Source organism: Polistes dominula, unplaced genomic scaffold (assembly GCF_049000335.1).
Source record: "Polistes dominula isolate Pdom_NZ unplaced genomic scaffold, Pdom_raw_medaka contig_77, whole genome shotgun sequence".
NCBI lineage: Eukaryota > Metazoa > Arthropoda > Insecta > Hymenoptera > Vespidae > Polistes > Polistes dominula.
Window position 1 is genome coordinate 414,669 of NW_028301152.1, and position 25,653 is coordinate 440,321.

Sequence of the window (25,653 nt, forward strand, 5' to 3'; positions counted from 1 at the left end):
GCGAATCATTTTCTTTTTTAACTGATATAAAATCGTTTTTTTTTAATAAAAAAAAATATAAAAAAAGATAGAAGAGTAGATATATCCTTTATTCTTTGAGTCAAGTATTTTTTTTGAAACACAACAAGCCAATAGATTTGCCGTCGAGATAAGCGCCAGCTACGAAAGCAGAGCTGACAAGACTCGTCTCAGAGTCGCGTTTTACAAGTTGTTTTACAAGCGAAGGGTACAACGCCACATGCTGTGAACGGCAGGACCTTCCTCTTTTCGTTACCCTTCCCGAATACCGCTTTCTTTTATCCTAAAATCGAAAGAATCGAAGCTCGAAACTTCTCTCTCACGCCTTATACAGTAAATATCGTTTTCTCATTCGTATTTTTTGAGATTTTTACTTCATCATTCTCCTCCTCCTATCGATGTAATCTCCTCACTTTCTAGTTGCATAAACGAACTTTTCTTCAAATTTCTGCTTGCTTCGCTGATTTAAAAATCTATTAATACGTTACATAAGTATATATATATATTATATATGTAAATGATGGTACATGCATTACAATTATATATCAAAGTAGTCCTGTCGAGATTAACGGTGTCTATGGGTTAACTGGCGCCAAGTATCGTAACTGGTAAGACTAGATTTTCCAGTAGTATCAAAGATTACATATAATATATATATATGTAGGTATTCGAGATCGCGTGTGTTTAAATCATTTTGTTTTTTTCTTGTCTTACGATCTTTCCTAAATATCACGTTCAAAATATATTCAATATATTCATCGTTTTTTAGCATTATGATCTAATTATAAAAATTCTTATCACAATTTTTTCATAGTAAAAAGATTACTACGAATTATTACAATACGAGATAAGATTGAAATAATTTAAGAATAATTTTGTGCGTTATATAAATAACTTATCTATTTCTTTTTATCATTTGCAAAATATCAACGAAGTAAATTATCGTATTTCTACATAATAAAATATATTATGGTGTTATTATACCATAGTTAATGTATATAGAATAGATAGTTGACTCAATTATCGAACTTTCGTAAGAAATTTATTTATAGCACAAGTTCGTAAGTATATTAATTATTTATTAATGAATTATTCCAATACTCACCACCACACACACAAGTGAGATTTACATCTCATGAAAATAATCATTTATGTTTTTCTATGTATCCGCTGTTCTCGGACAAACAAAAAATTGAATTATATTTAATAACGTCGCATGCAAATAGGTCATTAATTTAATAACAGTGGGAAGCACGATAATTACGTTTTCAATCTTTAGTAGAGTTTGTCATTTATCATATACCTATTGAAATGAATAAAGTATTATATATATATATATATATATATTATATCTTGTACATACTTTATATTTTCAATGATCGTTGGTTTTTCGAGTTGGCCCTTCTTTCTTTTTTTCTATAAAGGTTCTTTTACCAGTTCTCCTCTTCTCTCGAATCTTTCTTACCTTAGATCTTAGAAAGAAGAATAGAACACTCTCAGTGATCCTCCAGCAACCTTCCAGTATCCTCTTCCCTTTTAGTTCCTCCTATCCTTCCCATCGCCGAATTCTTTTGTTTCCCGACGTGGAACCCCAGTCAAGATCCTATCTGACATAAATAATTATCCTGGACCAAAGCAACAGATACCGCAGCAAACCCTGGAGTCTTCCTTTTAATAAAAAATGAGAGAGAAGAGGAACGAGAAAAATGAGACAAGATAAACTTTCAAGGTTTTCGTTTTGATCTGTTATGCTATTTTACAAACGTTTCAAGCAGGTCAATCGAAATACCAAAGATTTTTCAAATCTACGTATCTACCTGTGAACATTTTTCAAATGTTTTTTCAAATGTTAAATATTTACAATGACAAACTCAATGTTTATGAAGGTAACAAAATAATTGAGAAGCGACGAATTTTTGTGTACGTATTATAATCTAATTTGATTTCAGATTTTACGTCGAATCGTCTTAAACTTTGATCAATGTTATGCATTAATTATAAAAAATTAAAAAAGAAGAAAAAACAAGAGGGACAAGATCTACAAGATCGGGACTCTAATATTAGAAATTATAGATATTTCAGACGCGATGATATCATCCTTACTTTATTCAACGCCTTACTAGAAAATATATATATATGATCCATCCAAGATCAGTAAAAGTTAACTCAACGATTTAATGACGACGATCATATTCATCTGACCCATCCTAGCGGCGCCTGTCGTACACGTTTCATATAATAATTCTCTCTATCTTACCTATTTTGTTCGAGATTTATCCTCCTTTTATCTTGAGCCGCTGAATAACAAATTATACCTTAAGAGTCCCGATTTTTTTTTTGTTCTACCGCGATCATCATTCGCAAATCTAATATCGGTTATCCCAGGGACGATTTCAAACGTTTTACTTGTAATCTATGCAAAGCAGAAAGACTATCACGTTGAACAACAACGCTTCCAGGCACATGAAGCATGAATCCTTCTTCTTCTTCTTCTTCAACATCGTACTTGCAACAACAAAAAAAAGGGGGATGAAAAAGGACGTGAAGAACGAACGAGTCTTTCAAGAAGATAGAAAAATGATGCTGAACAATTTTGGTGAGTAAAATATATATTTTTTTCTTTATTTTATTCATTAATCGAAAAGCTTTGATTTATTTATTTATTTTTTTTTTTTAATATGAGTTTATTGTCGCATCAACAACTAGGTTATTAGCGACATGATACATTAGTTACAGTATATTTTACATTAATTATATATGTTCATACATCTTGATTGCTTTAAAGAAATTAATAACATTTTTATGGTGTTCGGTGAGGATGAGGGCCATCTTTAAATCGCAAGGAATTCGATATTTTATTCGTGCGTTTATGTAATTGGGGCAGTCTACTAAAAGGTGTTTAACGCTTATGGTTTCTATACATGTTTCGCAGTTTTGTTTAGACATTCCATCAAATAAATGAGCTATGGGTGTATTTAGTGTGTCCTATTTTTAGTCTGTTTATAACGGTACAATCTTTCCTGCATAAGTTAGGCGGTTTATTTTTCCTTTTCATAGAATGTGTCCGCAATTGATTTATTATTATTATTAACGTGTGTTTGTTTAATTATTTGCGAGGCCATCCAATTTCACAGTCCTGTTCTTCTCAATAGCAGTTAATTTATCTTACAATTTCAATCGACCTCGTTTCAAACGACACTTCTACTAGTCGTGTGCAATGGTTTCAATATACGGTTGTTGTCTACTCTTTCTCTTTACCTTTTCCTTTTTGAATATTCTATACTCCAAAGACTCTACGAAGACTCGATTTCTAACAGTCCTTTTAAGAGAATTTCACATATTTACGAACGAAATGTTATCTTCTAGATCGAAACTGATCGTAATATTTTTTTCTAAAGTATTATTTTGTTTAAACTATACGGCTAACATGTAACATATTCTCCAATTTACCATAAGGAAATGTATCATTTTTTTTTTGCAATACTTTTGTTCACAAGTAGGTGTATCCATTCATTTTGAACATAAGTTGAAGATATTAAAAAACTAACAAGAGACAAATAAACAAATAAAAATGAATTTACAAAGTACGAGAAAGTAAACGGAGTACATGGTCACTCGGTAGTTTGTTCGCTTTCGAAAAAGAAGAAGAAGGAGGAGAAGAAGAAGGTAATTTCCGTTGTTGGCAGAGGTGAGAATCGACATGCAAACTTAGTGAGTGAGTGAGTGTTGTATTGGAAGTGGTGCACGAGAAAAGATAAAGAGGAGCAAAAAAAAAAAAAGAAAAGGAAAGAGCGAGAAGAAGAAAGGAGAAAAAATAAAGAAGTCGAAACGAAGCTTAGTTGAGAAGAAAAAAAAATAAAAAGGAAAAAAAAGAGATGAAAGGATTGAAAAAAAAAAATAAAATAAAAGAGAGAAAGAGAGAAGCTAAAATCCGTGGTGAAACGATAATGTGCTTCGACCAGTAGACAACCAGCAATACATACGAACCCGTTAGCAGGCTTGGTAATTATCGTTGTTGCGAACTAACAATGCTGCCAACTGTCGAACTTGACTACAAGGCGCGAAGATTAGCCATGGCTTGCTAAAAAGTCTTCACACCAAGTTCTTGACATCTACGCGCCTATGTGTGCACCTATGTGTGCACCTATGTATTACATAGAGAACCCTCGGGATTCTTCAAACAAAAAGCAAAGATCCTTCTCGTCCTTGCTGTTAACAACGTCCGTAAACGCCTACGCTCCCTGATCCCTGTCGTTCGACTAAAATACAACTTGCCATACCGATCGATTTTATTTCTATTTTCTTTGTTTATCGAATTACGTCACGTATTAATTATCGCCCAAAAGCATCGTTCTTCTTCTCGAACTATGAAAATAGTTCCGCGTGACTTATAAATCTCCTACCGAGTACAAAATATAGAGGAAAAGTATGTAATTGCATTTGTTTGAAAATAAAGAGAACACACGTGACTTCTCGTTTTATATACATACATACATGTATTTTAACACGGTACTCTTGGAACGAATTTCAATCGATAATGCTATCGCTTTGAACATACGACTATGTATAGTTGATATTATTATCCACAAGGGATAACGCACATTCCTTTCGATTTAACTTCTTGGTTGGTGCCTTCGGTGAAAGATCAAAATGATCCAACGATATATTTTCACGGTGACTTTACGTATCGTCCTTTCAAATGTTCATGCCTCATTTTCTAACACTCCTTTAATATTATTATTATTTTTTTGTTTTTTTTTTCCATACACCGATTTATAAATTATCTATTATTATTTCTAATCCAACGATAATATTGAAATTAATTATGGTTATTAATTTTTCGATTAATAACACGTCAGATATCGATTATTATTAATGTGGCAATTATTTATGCGCGTGGCCTCGTGTATCCAACGAAAATCATTTCAAACGATATGATATGGTTTAAGCAATCGTTATAGTTAAATTGTATATTTTCTCCATCTGGCAAAAGAGATAGATATACGCAATCACGTACATATATAGGTATACTATACGGATATTCTCGAGGCGAACGACTACGGGGGCATGTGTACTGTTAAGGCGACCCATAAACAACTCGATATTATTCCTACGTATGACGATGCCTAGCTATTGACATTCCCGAGTCTTCGAGGTGAGCGCGAAGCTCTCGACGTTGCTTTCCTGGAATCCATGCCATCTTGCATTAGCTACATCTTTTCCTCATTTTTTCTCTTTTTATTTTCTTCCCCATTTTGCGAAATAATTTTCTTTACTTTGTAACATCTTGGTAGTAGTACTTACTCATCGTGATTGTAATACAATGAAATATGTCCCCGTCAAGATGAATTCATACACAGAGATACAAAGATATTTGAAGGTAAGATATTCCAATCCAATGCCCTTCGTTTCTCCTGATCGATATATATTTTTTTATCATTGATTAAATCCTCTCGTTGAAAGATCGCTGCGTAAAATTACTACGAAAAGACGCATTAGTATGTAGTAGTAATAGTAGTAAGATAATCTTGTAAAAGCTTGTAACCGTGTAAAAAAAAAAAAAAAAAAAAAAAAAAAAAAGTAAGCCTATCGCAGCGTATTTGACTCGAACAAACATCAAGTTAAAAATATCGATAATAAAGCTGCTTTACGATAAAATCTATCTCGATCCGTGTAAAGTAATGCCCTCCCATTGGCCGTTACGAGTTCCGATAGATGCGCAGATGAACGAGCGTGACGAATAACATCGAATTGCATTTCTTCTCTCATCGTTCTAGAAACGTTCGTTCATTTTATCGCCAGGTGTAACGTAAAATATTTTTTTTATCTCCTTTTCGTTTGCATAGCACAAGAAAAGAAGATCTTGAACAATTTTCTCAAGTTGAACGAGTATACACGAGTTCCTCGAATAACAACGTGCAATGATATAACCACTAAGATAAATCCTAATTATTTAAACCTTTGACTGCTAAAGGCGTATATATACGCTCTCACAAAGACTCTGTTACAAGGGTTTTAATTATCGTCACGAAATTATCCATTGTTTCTATGTTTTCAACAAAGATTTTATAAAAAATATTCGATCGAGTTAGGTATCAAAAAGCAGCGTTAGAACGATGAAAGGATTAAGCGTCCTTCAAACGACAGGGATAGACGAGTACGATGGTAACCGTACTTGAAATGCCATAATGTTAGGCTGCACAAGAAGATAGTTAGCTCTTTCTTTCTCTGTTGTGGTACGTCGTTCGGAGGCAGCACTGGTAATCTACCCTACCTTTTGCAGCCGATAACGCGTATGAGATATCGCTTGCGAGAGTCCGAGGTGCAATAATGTCTCGATGAAGTCGCTTTAAGGCCGATTTCATGTCGTGGACTGTGCTCGTCGACGAGTATTGGACGGAATAACGAGTAAGAAAGAGAAGGAAAATAAAAGAGAGATCGATAGAATATATGGAATGAGAGAAAGAGAGAGAGGGACGATAAGGCGCGGCTAAACCCGCCCAATCAGCTATGTTTCATGGTACTCTCGACATTACCACTTTATATTACCTATCGTTCACCATATATATTTACCTTCCTTCCTTCCTTCCTTCCTTTCTTATTTTAGCCACGCGTACCTTTCTTCTATTTTTTACCTTTTCTTTTATTTTTATTTATTATATTTTTCTATTTTTCCTGACGATACACGATACATCAGTGATTCTTGAAACGATGGTTCCCCAACTCCTTGAAAAGTAAACAAAATTTCAACTATTGTCCTATTTTTCTATTCTTTGATGTGTTTTTTTTTTTTTAGATTTGTCGCTCATAAAATTACAAACATTCTTATGTATTGTTAACATTATTAACACACTGTCTGCAAGAAAGGTATTCTGCCCTTCTTGGGCAGAACTGGTACCGATCGGCCAGGTCAGCTATTAATACCTTTTAGGTATAGCAATAAACCATGTTTTTCTTTTTTTTTCCTTTCTTTATTTAATAAATATTTTCTTTTTCCTTTTTTATTCTTCGTCCTATGATAACAATCCTAGGTATTCAGGTTTTTTTTTGTTCACCTTTTTTTAGATTTCTTTCTTTCTTTCTTTCGTTTTTATTTTTGTTTTCAATGTTACAAGTATTGCAATAAACTTTTATTAAATTTGTAACTCTTGCGATGATTTATTATACACACATTTGTATAATAATATATGGAATGTGTACAATGTCGTTTCAATATTCTATTGCACATCGATAATGGGATTATTCGTTGTAAATTTGTAAATTCGAAAGGAGAGATTGTTAAGCAAAAAATAAAAAGGGTTTAAAAGAACCACTGCGATACATATTATAAAAGGGTTCGCGCATTGTAAAATGTAAAAAAGAAAGCGAGGAATGATATCGGTTAAGGGGCGACTTTCGCTCTTGCTTTATGGCGTTGTCGATTCCTCTTTCTTCTCCTTCTCCTTCTCCTTTTACTCTTCCTTCAAAAAGAAAAAAAAAAGAAAAAAAAATAAAAAAGAGAGATTGCTGGTGGACTTTACAAGTCACCTCGATAGGATTTTATCTGTTGGCAACGTGCTGCTCCACGTTTGTTTGTCTGGCTTTCATTGTAATCCTTGTTATTGTTGTGTTGTAGTTCGGAGACCCAATGGGGTCTGATTCTAGCGCCATTTGCTTACTCGATGAAAACTCCTTGGATAATTTTGCATATATCTAGGATTTGACTCTTTTAGATATCATCGATGTTGTCTTCTTTCATTATCTATGTTTGTTTTTTTTTTTTTATATGTATATTCTGCTTTCATTTATTCATTTGATTTTATGCATGGTAGCACATAAATATATTCAAACAGCGATAGCTAAGTGTGTAAATCATTTGGTAACTGATATACAAGCTATAAAATGCGATACAAGTTAAACTAATATTTAGTGTACAATTGTTGATACAGACACATAATACGTTTGCACAAAAGATAAAGTAACTTTATTGATAGATTGGAACATATCTACCGATTAGACGAATATTAATAAGTAATATGATTTAGATATTGATCTGATTTATATAATCGTTTTATTATTTGTCGAACAAAATATTCATCATTCGAAGAATTGTTTAGGAAATGAATTTCTAATGTTTCTCAATGTTTGAAAATAAATTGAAACTTTGCATCTCATATTTGTTAAAATAACATTGCAAATGCATTATAACAGAGTTTATCGTCAAATTATATTCGATATTTGTAAAATTTCACGTGATATCGTATCGTTTATTAATTATAAGAACCGATCACGCGAAACACACATGGTGAACGCATGAAACGAACGAACGAACGAACGAACGAACGAACGAACGAACGGTTAAATGTTATGTCGAAAGACCTGTTAAGAGAAAAATGGGTAGCACGGTAAAGTAAAGCTGCGAGAACAATTATAAAATGGCGACTGTTGCCTAATCTCAGTTGGTTCTCGCGTTTCTAAGCAACTGTTTGTACGCCTAAACAGAATAGAACTTACCTATATAGAATTGAATCCGATTGTGAGATCGATTCGAATGTGGGCGAACTCGGCTAGACACACAGACACCTATCTTCGGTTGAGTCAGCAATTTCTCACAGAACTTACTTATCTATCTAGGATGAGGTACGATATTTTAAACGATTCGTCAATATAAACAAAGAATAATTCAAGATGGAAAGTACAGTAAGAGTTGATGAATCTTTCACTCGATTATATATACCTGCAAGTTTCTTCAAGAGAGATTGCAACTGAACCGCCATGCTGCTGGTGTATATATGTATATATATATAAAACTAATAGTTGGTTTTAGTCAGACATGCAAAGATTTTACACGAAGAGATCGTGCCGAGTTGATGAGTATGATCGTTATTTTCATCTTTCCTTCTTTCTTTCTTTCTTTCTTTTTACCCTTTAGCTAAATGTATCCACGTAATTGCAAAATGCTTTCCAATTCGTTAACATGAAATTTCCTCAATTATTTTTCTTCATTCGAAAATGATTTAACGTACGTGTATCAGAGATGCGTTCGAGTTATTGATAAAATTGTATATTTAATATGCAAATATTTATTATTCGAATTTGAACGAGTATAGTTTTAAATTAGAATCCTAAACGTCGAGTGTTGTCACACACAATCGTGGGTATTGAATTCCTTCACGTATTCGACAGCCTCCGCAACTTGCTTACGCGTAGTACTCAACGACACGAGTTAGCGTATGCGTCATTCTTGATTAGAAATTCATTTGCAAACTACGAGAGACGACATTTGCGAGGGACTTGTTCGATACGGTTTTGCAACATTGTTCAAGACAAACAAGGGAATAATTACATCGTAATTCGAAACTCGCGTAGATAAGTGTTGAATAGAAATTTCAGCATAAAATTATGCATCCCTCACTCTCTCTCTCTCTCTCTCTCTTTGTGTATTTTCTCAGAGGAGAGAAAATTTATTCGCGAATATTTACGTAAAATCGCTTGTCTCGAAGCAAAAATCGAAACGCCTTAGGCACAAAGTGTCGTCGTTTTCAGTCGAGTTCCCGCGCAATTTATTCGCGCCCTTCTTGCAAAATTGTTCGAGATAAGGTGCCGCCACGAGGTATACCGAAGCACTTAGTTGCTTTCTCACTCTTACAAGACCCAGTGTAAGTAAAGGAAAGAACGGCACGTAGTTGGGTTGTGCGTGTACGAACTACTCTGGGCAAAAATAAGGACAGAAATAGCGGCAATTACCGTAGCGGGCTAAAGACGAGAGAAAGAGAGAGAGAGAGAGAGAGAGAGGGAGAGAGAAGGGCTTATTCATCATCCGAGGTCATTTGAATACCGCGCTGTCGAGAGAGGAGAACGGGACGGAACGATCTAAAGAGAAGGTTCGAGGAAGAAGGGAGGAAACTGGGAAGAAACAAGAGGAGACCAAGAGGAAAGGGAGATTGGTACACCAAGCGAACCAAACCGAACCGGTCGGAGCAAAGAGGAAGGAAACCGGTTGCCGAAGAAGTAAACACGCGAAGGTGATGTACCCTCTCCTCGTGCCTCTCCTCGTGCCTCTCCTCGTGCCTCTCCTCTTGCCTCTCCTCGTCATTACCAAGTGCCCAGACTTTTCTGCGATCCGAACTGACGTTCCCAAAAAGTCATCAGCCGAGAGCTCGATCGTTTTTGATAAGAAACCACAGAAACACAGAGAGAAAGACATATTATCTATACAATTTTCAAATACTTTTCTAATGTTCCAATTAAATCGTTGACTTACATTTGTTCAAATATAAAAAATTGACAATAAAATCAATCGAATGATTTTTCTAGCAAAGGAAAAACGACGAACGAATAAACGAACGAACGAACGAACGAACGAGCGAACGAACGAACGAACGAACGAACGAATGAACGAGCGAGTGAGGTCTTTTTGGAGAAAAAAAGTCCTACGAGATCTTCATTGGAACGGCAGGTGTACCAACCTGTTATTCGACGTTTCTTTTGGTTGCAGTGAACGCTTAACGTTTTGGTTCTGGTGGGTCCTTACTCACGGCACGTCGTAATCTGGTAGCGTATTCCGATTTTTGTTCGAACTAATTCCCAAAAAAATGTCGAGGGCGCATCCGTTTTTTTAGCCAAGCGGGAACGACGGCTAGGCCCTGAAAGTCCTCCGTTCGAAAGCAGCTTCCTCGTTGACTTTTAAACCGAGAGGGCTCCGTTGACTTTCCTCAGCAAAAAGCTGTCCCGAACGATACGCTTTTGTAAACTGCTCGACGTGTGTCAAGAAATTGGCCGAGTATACGGTAAAAACCTTTTTCAATCTCGTTATAGGTATACCGAGAATCTTTTAGATAAAACGATTTCAAAAAGAAAACAACAAAAAATCCTATATCTCTTCTTTCCAAGATCCTTATCGTTGCATTCGATGGTATTTTGTTAAGGACGGTAAAAGAAAAAAGAAGAAGAAGAAGAAAAAAAAAAGGGAGAATAATTTCGAAAGACGATACGACTTTTTCTTTTTTTTTTTTTCATTTTTATAGCATATTTCGAAGAGAGAAATTGAACGAATGTACGCCTAATCTTCTCACTAATGACTTTATAAATCGTCACATCGTATAACGCCATAAGTTGTTGGGTCTTTATAACAGACGGAGTTGGTTGGTCTTGCCTGTTGACACATTAGGTACGATATTTTAAACGCATTTGAAAGTACAAACATCCCTTCCTCACCTCCATAAAAGTCCGTGATGACGAACGTTGGACGCTTGATCAAACATCGTGGGCTGGTAAGAAGGTGTAGAGAGGTCCGAAAGAGAATCGAAAGAATTTTTCTTTACAACTAACGAAGGAGTTTCAACAGATCTTTCTCTATTTCATTTATCTATCTATCTACATATTTCTCTACTATTTCTTTGACTCTCTAATGAGATACAAACCGTTCCATACCGATTCATCATAGCCACAATTATTTTCATCGTGGCTTCTTCCTTCCCCCATTTGCTTCTGGCTAAAACGAAACACATTCGATCTTTACTTTATCGCAAATATTGACGCGAATCGTGGGACGATTCGTAGGAGGTCAATTTTTAAATGAAAAAACAAAAAATTCATTTACGATCTTTTCCATAAAATTTTTCCTGAAATACAATTTTTTTGTTCCATTCTCGTACGCGTCTCGGATCCTTTTATGACGCGAAGGATGCGCATGCGTGCGAGAAACCAGAGGAACTGTGAACAAAGGGTGGTATAGACACGGGAGAGAAACTAAAAGAAGAAAAAAATACCAAGAGAAGAGAGAGAGAGAGAGAAAAGGAGGAAAGAAGGAGAAGAATGGAAAGAGATGGAGGAGAGAAGCAAAAGGCGCAAAAAATAAAGTTCAACCTCGACACCGTGTACAGGGCACACGGTGTTATCCTGAAGGTGCATCTTTTGCACGAACCTGTAGTAGGAGGCTTAGTTAGAGATGTATTTGGTCGGAGGGCATGACTCGCTGTAATTCGCCAAGGTATACGAGGGATTCATTACAGTTGGAGTCACGTAGCGAGACGTACGCCATGGATCTAAAATATACACAAATGGATTAAACCTAATAATTTCATCTTAATTTACTATTAACGAGTGTTCTCAGAAGCACACTAGTTTATGATAATGTCCTTCCTATTCGTTCATTGTAGAAAATAAGGCTTAAGGTTTAACGATGAGTATAAGTCAACATTGAAAGTTTGGAATTTGAAGAACTTCAAAGACTTGAGAAAATATTAGATGGTCTATTCTAATCATAATAACGAATACCCATAATAATAAAACCACTTGAAATGTGAAGAAGTAAAAGGAGAGGTAGAAGAAGAACGAGAAGGAGGGACTAACTCGAAAAATTTCCATTTGAAGTATAAAAAATCAAATGCGGCGCCACTGTACCATCCGAACCGGTATTCTCTTCTGGACTGTATTTTAGTCGCTCTATGCCCCATGGTATGCCTAATATAAGTCCCATAGGGAGTGAGTTGGCTGCGTGCAACGGTGCGAAAGCATCCTTTTCGGGCCACTTTTGCCACACTTTATTGTATTCTCGTGGCACGTTCTTGGCCGACGAATCGATTAAGATTGAAATTGGAAATAAAAAAAAAAAACAACAAAAAAACAATCATGTTTCGCGATAATTAATTGCATGTTGTACAACGAGTTTACATTTTTGAATTTCTTTTTTTTTTTTTTTTTTTTTTAATTACTTACAGTTTATCTGAACGAAAATCATTGTCACGTTAAGACAGACGACGATATATATTTGAAGAAAATTTAGAACGTTTGCTTGAAAATCTTTTAGTACGGCAAAGTTATAAAGCTTCATGCCAGTTTTATCTGATTCGCGTATGGCAAGGCGAAACTCCCCGAGGTTACAGAAGGAATGCAGAGCCCGGCGCATTTCTCTCCCTGGCATCACGGAATGAAACAGGTTGCGAATAAAGTCTTGCTCATCTCGTGCCGGTAAATCGCAGTCACGAGAAAAGGGCGCGAGATAATTCCCTGCCATGTCCAATTCAATTGTATCTCTCTGTGTTTTGCTTTCGATAGACTTCAATATTTTTGATTTTGGTTTCACTACTCTTTCATTCGACCATGGGCTAATAAAATTTTGCTTCGATAACAAATAAAATTAAGAAATACTTACTTAGTTGATTATGTTGGATTCTTCGAAACGACGTCGAATAATAACACTAAAAGACGCACGCATGCACGCACGCACGCACGCACGTGCAGTCTGTAATTACATAACCGTGCTTGGTGTATAATGCACGAACGTATATCGTACGTTTCCATGACTCTAATCGCACGAGGGATAAATGTTTTAATACGATTAAGCTTATAATGCGTTATCGCACTTTGATTTGAAGTCACGTTTATAATACATAATAAAATCGAAATATATATATATATATATATATATATATTAACGAGACTTGTATATTAATCATCTCAAACTCATTTCTAACGATCGATTTCATGAGTGATCTTTGATGTAAGCGTGAAAGTGGCTTGACTTTTAACAGATAGCATGCTCTATCTAAGAAAAAGATAGAGAGAGAGAGAGAGAGAGAGAGAGAGAGCTGAAAAAAGAAACGTTGAAGTAGAAGGGGAAAGAGAGATTATGTCGCAGCTAAATTTAGGCCCACGCGCACGGTTGGAACCACCTGTTTATTCTTCGCGAAATTGTGCGATAGATATTACAGTATTTTACGTAAAAAGAAAGTGTGAAAATGTCAAAGTACGAGTAGTATAATGAAAGTAGTATAATATATATGTTGGATCAAAAAGCTAACAAGATTTAATATATATTTATTGGTGGGAAAATTTGGAGGTGAGGAAAAACTCGAAAAATAAACTGTTAACAAAGTTAGATTTTTCGAAAGATTTGGAAGATTAATCGACAGAGATATTCGTTAAACTTATGGATAAAAATCCCATGAGGTAAACGAGCTCTTATTCTCATTTTGAAGTCTAACCACACTTAGGAGAACAGAAACGGATGCGTTGCTAACTGAAAGGGCCAAAGTTATACGTAAAAGTGCAGAATCAACTAAGGTCTTTCTACTCTCAAAATGTTGCAGTATTGTTCCTGATTTGTAACACGTATTAACGCAGCAAAGTCCATCCCTATAGGACCCCCTCCTGCGGAGGTGGGTTAGCTTGGTACCAAACAATACCGCAGGAATAGTCAGACCATTTGAAAGGAACAATGCTGAAGTTTTAACAATGACGAACTAACTCCTGCTGGACTAAGAATACAACGGCTTGCTTATTTTGTATTTTTTTTTCTTCTGTAAATGAAGGTCTTCAGATACTGTATTAAAAAACTATCGAGACGGTCAGGCACCTGCTAAGGTCGAGAAACCATCCCCCTCTGTCGACAAGATACAAGAGCAAGGGACGCGTTAATTTTACCTTACGAATTACGTATAGTGTTCGTAATTATCAGGATGAATTCATAATGTTACAAATTTAATACACTTATGTAATATCATCTTACATGCATACGAAAAAAAAACCTTATTTTTTATTATATCATTTTGTGGATTCCAAATAATCTTCGTTACGTAGATAAACGTTATAAAGTTTTATCTTTTGATAAAAAAGAAAAAGAAAGTTGGAACGTAGTTGTAACGAAGACTGAAGTAAAATCGCGATGGTCTTCGATATTCCATTTATCTAAAGTGTTTACGGAGACGAGTGAATTGACGGTTTACTCTGTTAAAATTGCTCTCGTTTAAAAGGCAAATAACAGCGAGAGAAGTACTTTTAGTCTGTTGTTTCATATAATCGTTCCTTTCGCCTTGGTATCGGCCTTTCACCCGGACTCTTTCGAAATTCATATCTTCGTTGCGATCGTCTTATCTCGGTGATGACTTTCAATGACATTTGCAAACCTTTTTACGAATAAAATGATATAAAGTTGATTGTAAAATGGTAAGGAGGAAAAATAGTTAACGAGAAATATAGAAGAAGTGGTATTTTTCCGAGATGCAATGTTGCTTGGCTTGGATGTTTGTGTGTGTGTGTGTGTGTGTAGGATCGGGTCCGTCGATTGTAGGTCTGATCGTGGGGGACAGTGGCTATCGGAAGGGCCAGAAAGGGTCTTACGAGAGAGAGGTAGAACGTGCTGTGTCTTTCTCTAGCGTATACCTGCGTGTTTTACCTGACTAGGAGAGAGGAAAGTAGGGAAGCCGAGCGATTTCTGTGGGTAGGTAAGGTAAGGTAAGAAGAGGAGGAAAGGTGGGGAGAGATCTTCCAAGGAGATAGACGAAGAAAGATAAAAGAAAGAGGGAGAGGTAGAAGAAGAGGTAGAGGTGGAGGTAGAGGTGGAGGTAGAGGTAGAGGTAGAGGTAGAGGTAGAGGTAGAGGTAGAGAGAGAAGGGTCGAAGAAGCAGGCTAACAACACAACAGCTAAAGAAACGAAAAAGAGAGAGAGAGCAGTTGTGGTGGAGGTGGTTGGATGCTGGTGCTGTAGGTAGCAGTAGAAGAAGTGGTGGGGGAGAAGAAAAGGATAGGAGAGGGATAGGAGAGGAGGGGAAACTCCTGGCGAACGTGGACCTGTGCCCGTGGCTCCTCGTCGCATGGCCGACCTGCCGACGACGACTCGGTCTCCGCAAGGTGAGACGCGCGGATCGAAGCGAACCGAAGCGAAGCAAAACGAAACGAAACGAAACGAAGCTAACGCAAGTCCAAGGATCGCGCGGAATTCTTGCTAAAGCGGGCTCGTCCTACCATACAAGATATTCAGTGGTGGTCCTCCGAACTTGCCTACTTTCCAAGGCTGCTCCCTCGTGTGAGGATGAATTTGCTGCGACATCGAGCGCGGTCTCGACTCGACGATCGATAACAAACTCTTATCAAGGCGCGTCGAGACTCGCGTCGAGACTCGCGTAAAATCTCACCCACAAACTACGACGCGTACAGATCTTCCCTATCATCGTATTCCCGATCCTCGTTTCGCGCCATGGATTGTACGCGCACGCGCACCCATAACAACCACGTGTCACTTGCATGATCTGTTATCCTTATTTCCATACATTACAAAATGATGGAGTGAACGTGAAACAGTGCAATTGAAAAAGGGGCTCTTATTCTCTGGATAATATTTCGAATGATATCCTACGATCAGTGTTTTGTGTACAACCTTTAAGAAATAAAAACTTATCGTTCATAGACAGAAACTGGTTTCGAAAGTGTACCCGTTGCTTTCCCATTCGGAGGTCGGAGCCAATCGAACGTCTTCGGTCCTGGTTTTACGCCTTTGGAATATTCTTCTGTTCAATTTAACTTACTGCTAGAATTCTAAATGGTAAGTCCTTTCAGATGCATTAATACCCTTAATCCTTTTCTACTCTTTATTGTGGTATAAGTATCTAATCCCCAACTCGTGCATTCTGACAGATTCGTTCGACATCGATCTGATGACAATGAAAAACGTGTCCAAATACGAATTAATTAACAATTCTTCGTATATTGTATCCGAATCACTGAATATTTGGCCTCGAGAATGATAACGCGTGCACGCCTTGACGTTTGCCTCACCTTCTGTTATGTATACATTTGCAAAGGATATGAAAACAAAGGAGAAATTGAAATATATTCTCTTTGAGGAAGTAGGACATGAGCTTCTTGAGCGACCGTCACAATGTTGTTATACATGTGCAGTACATTGGCAAGAAACTTGCAAATTGAAAATATTGCAATCGACACAAATACGATATTATCACATCAAATTTTGTACTCGACCATATAATGTGTACTTCGTTAGTTTCTTGTTGCGTTGAATCGATTGGACGATTGTTTCGCGGTGCGAAGAAACGTCGAGAGAAAACGCGAAAACAATCTCGAACGTGTATAATTTAAGAAACATATCTCGAAGATACTCCTATTGAAAGAACGATATAAATCCCGAAGGAGAATTTCGTTGGAAGTTAAAATTTACGGAAAAACAAGGAGTAGCGTGGATCGAGAACTGTCTCCAACCTGGTAGTTCGACACACCTTAACGTTTCTTACATACATTCTTCCCTCGTGCTGCAGTCTTCTTGAGAGTTGCCCTAGCGATGTTCCAAGCAAGCACTTTCGCGCGTCCCTCAACAACAATTTCCACGAAAAAAGTTGGAACGTTCTGTCCGAGTCCGAAAGATTTATATTGCTTTTCGAGCGAACGTCTTTGCGAACATCTTTGCGAACATCTTTGCGAACATCTTTGCGATCTTTGCGTTAGACGCGTTTCTTCTTGAAATCACCAAAAATGCGTTCCCCGAGAAAGTTGCCACGCTAACTGCTGTTGCTTGACCACGTGTTTATCGAAGTTCACGTACACGCCATAAATCCTGACGCATACATAAACGGATTCACACAAAAATCATTCTATTATACGTCGATCGTCTCTCTACTACATCGAAACATGCTCAATTTATCCCATCAATACGTATAACGTTGTTATTTTCTTGAATTTTTCTCGTACAAACGACATCCAAAGAATTTCGTCCTTGTCGTCGACGTCGTTATCATCATTTCTTAGAAAACTAGTTCCTATTATTTTACAGAGTTACGTATATTTATATTATATATGTAAATATAATCAAACTGATTAGAATAAATTTACAATTTATCCTGATGACAAAATATTCATCTTCTTGATACATACTCGTAGACATAGTTGTCCTAATTAAACGTTGTCTTAAGATTAATTTGATTCTTGCGAAATTTTGTATACAAATTTGATAATTTCACGTATATAAGTCTATGAATATTTAAATAATACATTAATTAAAGTGTATATATATATATGAAAAGGAAAGTCATATGATGCGCGTCAGCTTAAGAGCACGAGGATCACAAGCTTGGAATTTCTTCTACGCGAGCTAATGTTTGTGGGATAGTTAGTACACACGAGAGACTTGAACGCCGGGGTAAGAAGCAGTCGGTTTGCGTTGGCGGCAAACAGTCCGTTTGAAAAACATCGGCTACTAGCATGTGGCATCTAGTATAGTTGAGCTAAAGCGTTAGATAACTTTTACTTTGGTTTCTAACAGTGGCTAATGCAACTACTAGCTTTTGTGCAGGACGCTTTATCGTTTGAAAATAATTTACCAAAGTAAGAGAGAGAGAGAGAGAGAGAGAGACAAACATTACTCGTTTAATTTATTCATTATTTTTTGATGCTTCAAATCAACGTATTAAATATTTGTTCAATGTGATAACACGATTTTGGATGTTTCTAAAAAGCATTTTTTTTATTAAAAAAAATGAATTCAATAAGAATACAATAATAATTTTCACGATCGATCCAATATACTCCAACGGATACAAAAATAACTCATTAAAAAACAGTACTAACGATCGTATTGAAGAACGTAAATATTATTTATGCGAGTAACAATGAAAGTTGTTTCTACGAGTTGCAGTATTATTATGCGAGGTACGAAGATGCAGCTGTCTTTAACTCGTTATATACCGTGATGTTGATACAGAGAGAGAGAGAAAAAAAATATTACCAGATGTTGAAGTCGATACTTCTTGTACGATACAAAAATTAGTATCATTGAAAGATATTTCGAACGAAACAAATCCTGCATTCCACTTTGTTAAAAAACGTTGATTACTTATCGAACAGTGAGTTTTTATTCGTAAGAAAAAAGAACTTGTAGATTTTCTTGGATCGTAAACGACGTTGATTGTTTTATACAAGAAAAAAATATGAAATGATAAAAAATATATAAATGCAGAGCGAGTGTTGCTTACTTTGCTGTATCATTTGAGATTACGGTGAGATGCAAGTTTTGGGACATCGGTTTATAGTTACACGTACATATGAAGAATAGAGGCAAAGACTGCTGTTCAGTCCCGTACGATGCATTCGTAGGATGTGCTCGAAAAATAATTCTGTTTCTTTTTAGGGACACGCCTACTCGAGAAGAAGATCATTAATTTCTTCTCCAAGAGACATTGGCGCTCACATCGTAGTGTTCGTAGAATTATATTAGAATATCATTATCCTTGTATTAGAACGCCTTTTTTTTGTCTTCTTCTTCTTGTCTTCAGTTTTTTTTTCTCTTTTGTTTTTCTCGTCAAAGAACGAAGATGTGAAAACAGACAAGAAGAAAAATACAACAGCAGACAGCACGCGTTGTATAATCAGCAGTTGTTGTCGATCAACAAGTATGTTACATAGAAAAATAACGCATAATAAAATGCAATTTGAACATTGGTAAGTTCGATTCGTTCAATTTGTCGAGAATCAATGCAGTGCAATGGGTATCTACGTGTATCGTTGAAAATGTCAAAGTCATTCGTCGTATATAACGGTGCTTATTGGCCACTGTAAATTCCAGTAGTTTCTAACCCAAGCCAGTTTAAATAACGCAATCTATCTGTCAAAGATACGTGACATTCGTACTAACGAGCAACTGAGATAAGATTTTAACATAGATAATAAAGTTTCGACTTTTTTTTTTAACACGAATCGAGATCAATTTTCTTATTCGTTAATAAACAAATCAAAATTGAAAAAATACTTCGAAATATTATGAAAAAAAAAATCGCAAAGGTTAGAAAAATTCTTTCCCGAAGAAAATTACTGAAGAAAAAGGTACTCATATTTATTTCGATTTGAGTAGCGTCGTTTACAAAGCAGATTCGAAGTCGATAGCGTAACCAAACGTGGCTTTTTAAGTAGCTATGCATTCCCGATAGTTATGAACACGGTCAGTTAGGAATTTTTTCTGTAGAAAAAAGGGAAACCTTTGGGATCGTAAAGGGACCCTTGAAGATCCACCTTCGTTAAGGGGTATTGACGTTGGATTCATTTTTCAAAGGGCCATCCCACCTGCTTTCCTAGAGAGGCCCAAAGAAAAAAGAAAAGGAAAAAAGAAAAACGAAAAGCAAGAAAAAAGGAGAAGAAAAAGAAATGAAAAAAAAGTTTTGTATTATACCAAACGTTCGCTCGATTACTTTGCAATAAAGAACCATAAGATATATATATATATATCTTTGAAACGGAATCAGTAAAGAGAAACATTTGAAGCTGTCAAGAACGTATGAATCTTTTCACGTTCATAATTTCAAGGAGAAACGAGTATATCGCGTGATTATAATTTTTAACTAACTCGTAGATATATCGACGAGTAAAACTAAGAGACAGAGAAAACAAATAAAGAAATAAGAAGAAGAAGAAGGAAACGTGTAAGCGCAATTAGTACTCGGCACGTTTCTAGAAGGAGTCCCTATAGTTGTTGTTGTTGTTGTTGTTCTTTCCTAGCCCATAGACTTTCCCTCTTAATGGCTACCATTATTAGACTCAAACGAGGATCACGGGACATTCTCGTCGATCGTAATTATCGTAGAGAATACTTTGTAATATTTGCGAATCAATTGGTGGTAAAGACGATTGAATAAAAAGAAAAAGAAGAGAGAGAGAGAGAAGAAAGAGAAAGAGAGAATCAAGAGACTCTTTAATAGCCAATAGGTGCTTGCTTCGTACATCTCAGGAGATGCTGGAAGGTCCAGAAGTCGAGGGAAAGGCGAGAGAACTGACGTCACCGTCAGGAATGAGGTTAAACCGATGCTAAAGTCGCGCTCAACCAGTAACCGCTGTAACACGTTAACGTTTGCCGTTGCAGGATCCATGAGAGTCCTGGAAGAAACTATAGCGTTTATAAGATTATCGAAAGAGAGAAGGAGAGAAAGAGAGAGAGAGAGAGAGAGAAAGAAAATAAAGAAAAAGATATTCGTAGATCCGCGATTGCATCACAAAGCGTATTTTACTCGCGCATGCTTGCGCCGATCCTCTGCCAAGATTCACGTGCGATAATCGATTGCTCTTTCGATTCAGCGACTTTCAAGGAATGCAATTGCGATGTACCTTCCCTAAGACCTGTGAACGTAAAATGAATCAAACTATAGCTACCTATCGAACATTACACGTTTCTTCATGATATTTGCTGTTTTATTCAAAAACGAAGTATATGTAATATTAAGATATCTAAAAATCATCGTCAATCAGGCGCCAAGAAAAATTTTCAACGGAAACGATGAACTTGATTCGAGTACGAGTGATAACGTTATCGACTGATAACTCGTTCACATGCAAGACAGAGAGAAAGAGTTTAAATTTCTAAAGAAACAAGATAGAAAAGTCACGTTATTTCCGTATATCGTTTAAACTGTTAGTCAAATTTGTTTAAGCTGTCTTCTCTATCAGTAGTATCATCGTAAGTTTTATAACCGTAGTAGCACAAAAAAGAGTAAGAAGAGAAACGGTAAATCCTACAGGTAAGAAATAGAAGAATCAATTTCTCTGTAAGACTAACAAACGTTATCTCGAAAAGCTTTTGTCTTGAAAAAAAAGAGAGTGCACGAGTTAGGGGTCGTATAAATTGTGGTTGCCCTTTTCGAAAAAGGGTTCAGATTGCGAGTAGTAGTACCAATATAAACTGGCTCTAGCACCTTCTACGAGTGTCGTATAAACCAAGAAAGGGGGGAAAAAATATAAAAAAAAAAGAATAGGAGGAGGAGGAGGTAACGTTCTCAGGCTGAGGACTACTCTATCTAGGAAGGATCTTTCCTTTGGAACAGCACGAACGAACTCATGCGCTGACCCCCAGAGGCTAAAGATTACAAGACCTCGACACACGGTTAGAATTCGAGTTCCGCCACGAGGACCCGAGCACACAACGCCATACTCTTTCTTTCCTTTAAAACCAACTTGAAATATCTCGCGTGCTTCTACATCATTGTGCATTCTACGGTAGAAAGATAAGAGTTCCAGAGGATCGACGTATTATTATTCCTCTCTCCATGTATATTTACGCTGCCGTTACTCAATTTTATTTCGACGTTTTAGACAATAAACAATCAAATGTTATTATCTCAATTTTACGATAGACAAATTGATTATACATTTTTGTTCTTTCTCCCAATAAAAATCTAAACGATTTAGTAAAGTTCATATATTTGGACTTTGAATTGTCGTCAATGTTGAAACCTTAATTTGGTGTTTTTAGTTTGTTTCATCTTTCTTTGCCACCTGCGTCGTCTTGTTAACAACACGCTTCCCTTATTTCGTATGCACAGTTTCGTCGAGTAGAGTAAACGCAAATACGTGGGCTATTCGAAATGAAAGGCAGGCCCGTACGTGTACGGTTGGTAGACAGATACCTACTGTACCAACCTCTCACAAGTTACTTGCTGTTGCATCGTAATTACGATTATATTTGCTTTTTATGATTGCATTACGAATGCAGGACCTATATAATATATTAATGGCTCTTTCGCTTTTACGTAAATGCTCGTTCGAGCATAACACCGCACGCGTTCGTTCGTCTCTTCCTTTCGTTATTTCTTTTATGACATCTATCTATCTATATTTCAATTTAATCCAATCTCATGGTTCAACTTTTAGAACGTATTAATTAAAAATTGTACATATTAATTATTTGTTGTTAAAAAATAAAACGAAGATAAAGAAATAGTACGCTAATAAAACAAGCATCGTTTAAATTTTCAACTGAAACTTTCGCAACGAACATGTCATCATTAATTCCGTTAAATAAATATCTTTTTGTTAAAGAAATGAATAATGAAATATTGAAGTACATGACGTAATTCTTATTGAGTAATTTTTACATTTGCATTTAGTTCCGTCCGATTGGGATAATATTAACGTCTCTTATAGGTTTGCTTTTTTTTTCTTTTTTGTGATTTTTTTTTTTTTTTTGTTGAAAATATTTCCCAAGGTGTAAAGGTAGTAAGTACGTTGATCGTTTTTGCCAATTTCGGTATGCAAAAGATTTCTGGTTTGCTGGTCCATAGTCTCGTAAAGGAAGAGAAAAAAAAAACAAGAAAAGAAATGAAAAGAAAAGGAAGCTGGTGAAAGAGTAGCAGTTAGGTTCAGTGCGCGCACGCGCCGTGTCGGGCACGAGCGCAAGCAAAGGTGTACGCAAAGGTGTGCGCCTCCAGATATGGCCGCCACCAGCGCACAGTACCGGTCCAGCGTCTTTGCAGCCTCCACTGAAGAGTCCTTGACGCCTACCCTCTGTGTACTTTACTTCACTACTCGTTTCCGTCACGAAAAACCGTCTTTATTATATTCCTTTTGATTTTCTACTTCTATCAAATTTTTGATTGTACCTTTAACTCTTCTAAATTTTTTATCCTTTTAAAAAACGAATAACACTATTATTATTATTATTATTATTATTATTATTATTATTATTATTATTATTATTATTATTATCGATCTATTCTATTTATTTATCTACAACAAACTCGTCTACGCGTATATGTAAATTATATTTCAAAAGCTGAACCACTAACAGAGCAATCGTGTATATCGATTCTCGGACATCGTAGAATTACAAATCATTCTTAAGATAAAAAAACAAAAAACGTACGATCCGTGTTAGGAACAAAGATAGAATCAATTCCTTCCATGAAAAAGTATCGAACCATTACGTTGAGAAACGAAATATCGATTTTCTTCTATACATTACTTTACGAGGAAATCATAGGATTTAATGACGCTTATATAGTTTCTATGCTTACATATATAGATATACATTTGTTTATCGTACATGTTTTTTTTTTTTTTTTACCTGTAACTTTCTTCTTTATTATCCTCCATCTTATTATCCTTAATAAGACATAATAATCCCATCTATAATTTATCGCAATCATGTAAGAACAATTTGTACATACGTACATAGAAAAAAGAAAAAGATCGTAGGATTGAAGACATTTTCCAATCTCGTACGAATCGAGCGAATCGAATGAAGACGCCAAACCAAGTTGAATTCGTGTGGATCCCCGTTTAATTATCCATTAGGCGCGAACCAGGATCGATTCGAGGTAAACCTAAAGAATCCTTTAGTTTCTCGAAAGCCGTGAATTGGTGTAAGACCGATGTCATCGTGAATTTCTTGTCCCGGGTATTTTCGAATCGACGATTCGAACGGATTCGTCGGTTTTCTTAGACGCGTGTCTCACCTTCTTCGTTCTTCTTGTTCGTTGTTTCCGTTCCTTCCTGTGTCAACCCTTTCTCTCAGGTTCTTCTCTCAGTTGCTCTCTCAGTTGGTCTCCCTTTTCTCTCCCTGTTCTCGAAGCAGGTCGCTCGGTATGTTAATGTCATTCTTTCGAATCCCCTCGGTCCCGATTCGAGGTACTAGCCCGGTCTGGTTTTTCGTGTCGCCGAGGATGTCGCTTCTAATTGACGAGTGGCGAACGTATACGCGTTTCAAAAGAGAAACAGAGAGAGAGAGAGAGAAAGAATACAAGGAATAGAGAAAGAGGGAAAACGATGGGACATGTGTCCAAGGTGTTCGAAGCTGAGTTCTGGCGTGTCTTATTATACGTTGAAGAGCTCGATATTTTGAAAGGTTCGTGGCAAACGCGAAGATGCAACCCTTTTCCTTTTCTTCCTTTCCTTCCTTCCTTCCTTCTTTCCTCCCTACTTGGTAAAAAGAAAAGAGAGAGAGAGAGAAAAAAAAGAGGCGGCACGTACGGTCTCGAGGACAGAATATTTCATCGTCTCGAAGAAAAGTTCTCTCCGTGGGACGTGTCTCGAATCATGGTAGGGTTGTTGAAAAGAGAGAAAAAAGAGAATACTAATAATTTGATCGTTATGATCTCGATTTAACGAAAATAAAAATGTTAATGGTTGATATCGAATTTATCTATGAGTACCTATCGATATCTCTTACGAAAATGAAACTTGTATCAATCATTTCACTTATCCATTTGTTAATAATTACAAATGATCGGTTAAAGTCTAAAAGTATTACGCATGGAAATATCACGATTCGTCAAATGTAGCAAAGATAATTGTAGGAAAAATATTTATGTAAAATATAAAAGGAAAATGTGTAATGCGTTTAATAATTTGTCTATTATGCAAAAATATGGAACTTACGTAAAAATCAGTAATCTGGATTATTATCGTTTAGTTTCGGTTTCGATCGGTAGTAGTTTCACGCTTCATACTAAATTTCATTTCTTTTTCTTTTTCTTTTTGTTTTTTTTTTTGTTTCGTGGAGACCTTACATTACTATCTATTGCAAAAGTGATTATAATGAAACGTTTGTAGTTTTATGTAAGGTAGATTAAAATTACAAGAAAAGAAAAAAAAAATCTCTCTTGCGAAAGTAATACTTTTACCGTAGAACGCGAAAAGATAAGAAAACTTGTCGACTTCTCCTCTTAGTACACTGGTGGTGATCGACGAACCAACATCAGAAAAAGGGCAACTCATGTACCATCCTTTTAGTTCGAACAAAGAACCTTTTACAGGTATTAGGGATAAGTGGCTCCTCCTTCGATGGAAACCTTAGGGAAAAAGATTGTTCAGTTATCTCGGTAGAATCTAATCGTTAGATTTGATCTTTTACCTTTAGAAGAAAAATACTTTTCGTAGAAAAAGGTTAGAGAAAAAACGATGTAACAGTAGATAAAAATAAATGCAACTACCAAGAACTCCAAATACATTTTTACAGATATTTTCTTTAAAAATATTTCGTGTGGAATATAAAACTTTAATGTAAAAAAAAAATAAACAAATAATCAGCGTAATTTTCAAGTTGCTCCGATGACGTTAACAAATCCTGCTTTTCATTTATTTGTTCCTTTTTCTCTCCCTCTCTCT

General features: G+C 36.1%; 1 protein-coding gene across 4 annotated transcripts in view; it reads left to right on the forward strand.

Moving 5' to 3' along the window:
* The window catches only part of Egfr (epidermal growth factor receptor), a 108,822-nt gene that overhangs the window by 45,399 nt on the left and 37,770 nt on the right, over window positions 1-25,653 (forward strand). Inside the window, exon 1 of one of the 4 annotated variants that reach the window (XM_015329894.2) lies at window positions 2,063-2,614. The exons of 1 other annotated variant lie outside the window; for it this stretch is intronic. Coding sequence is in view for 1 of the 3 variants with exons in the window: in XM_089178050.1 (XP_089034176.1) it covers window positions 2,434-2,614 (181 nt within the window). In the remaining 2 variants the exon portion in view is untranslated. Of the gene's footprint in view, window positions 1-2,062; window positions 2,615-15,565; window positions 16,322-25,653 lie in introns of those variants that run through there. 2 more of the 4 variants (XM_089178050.1, XM_015329893.2) reach the window with 2 other exon arrangements.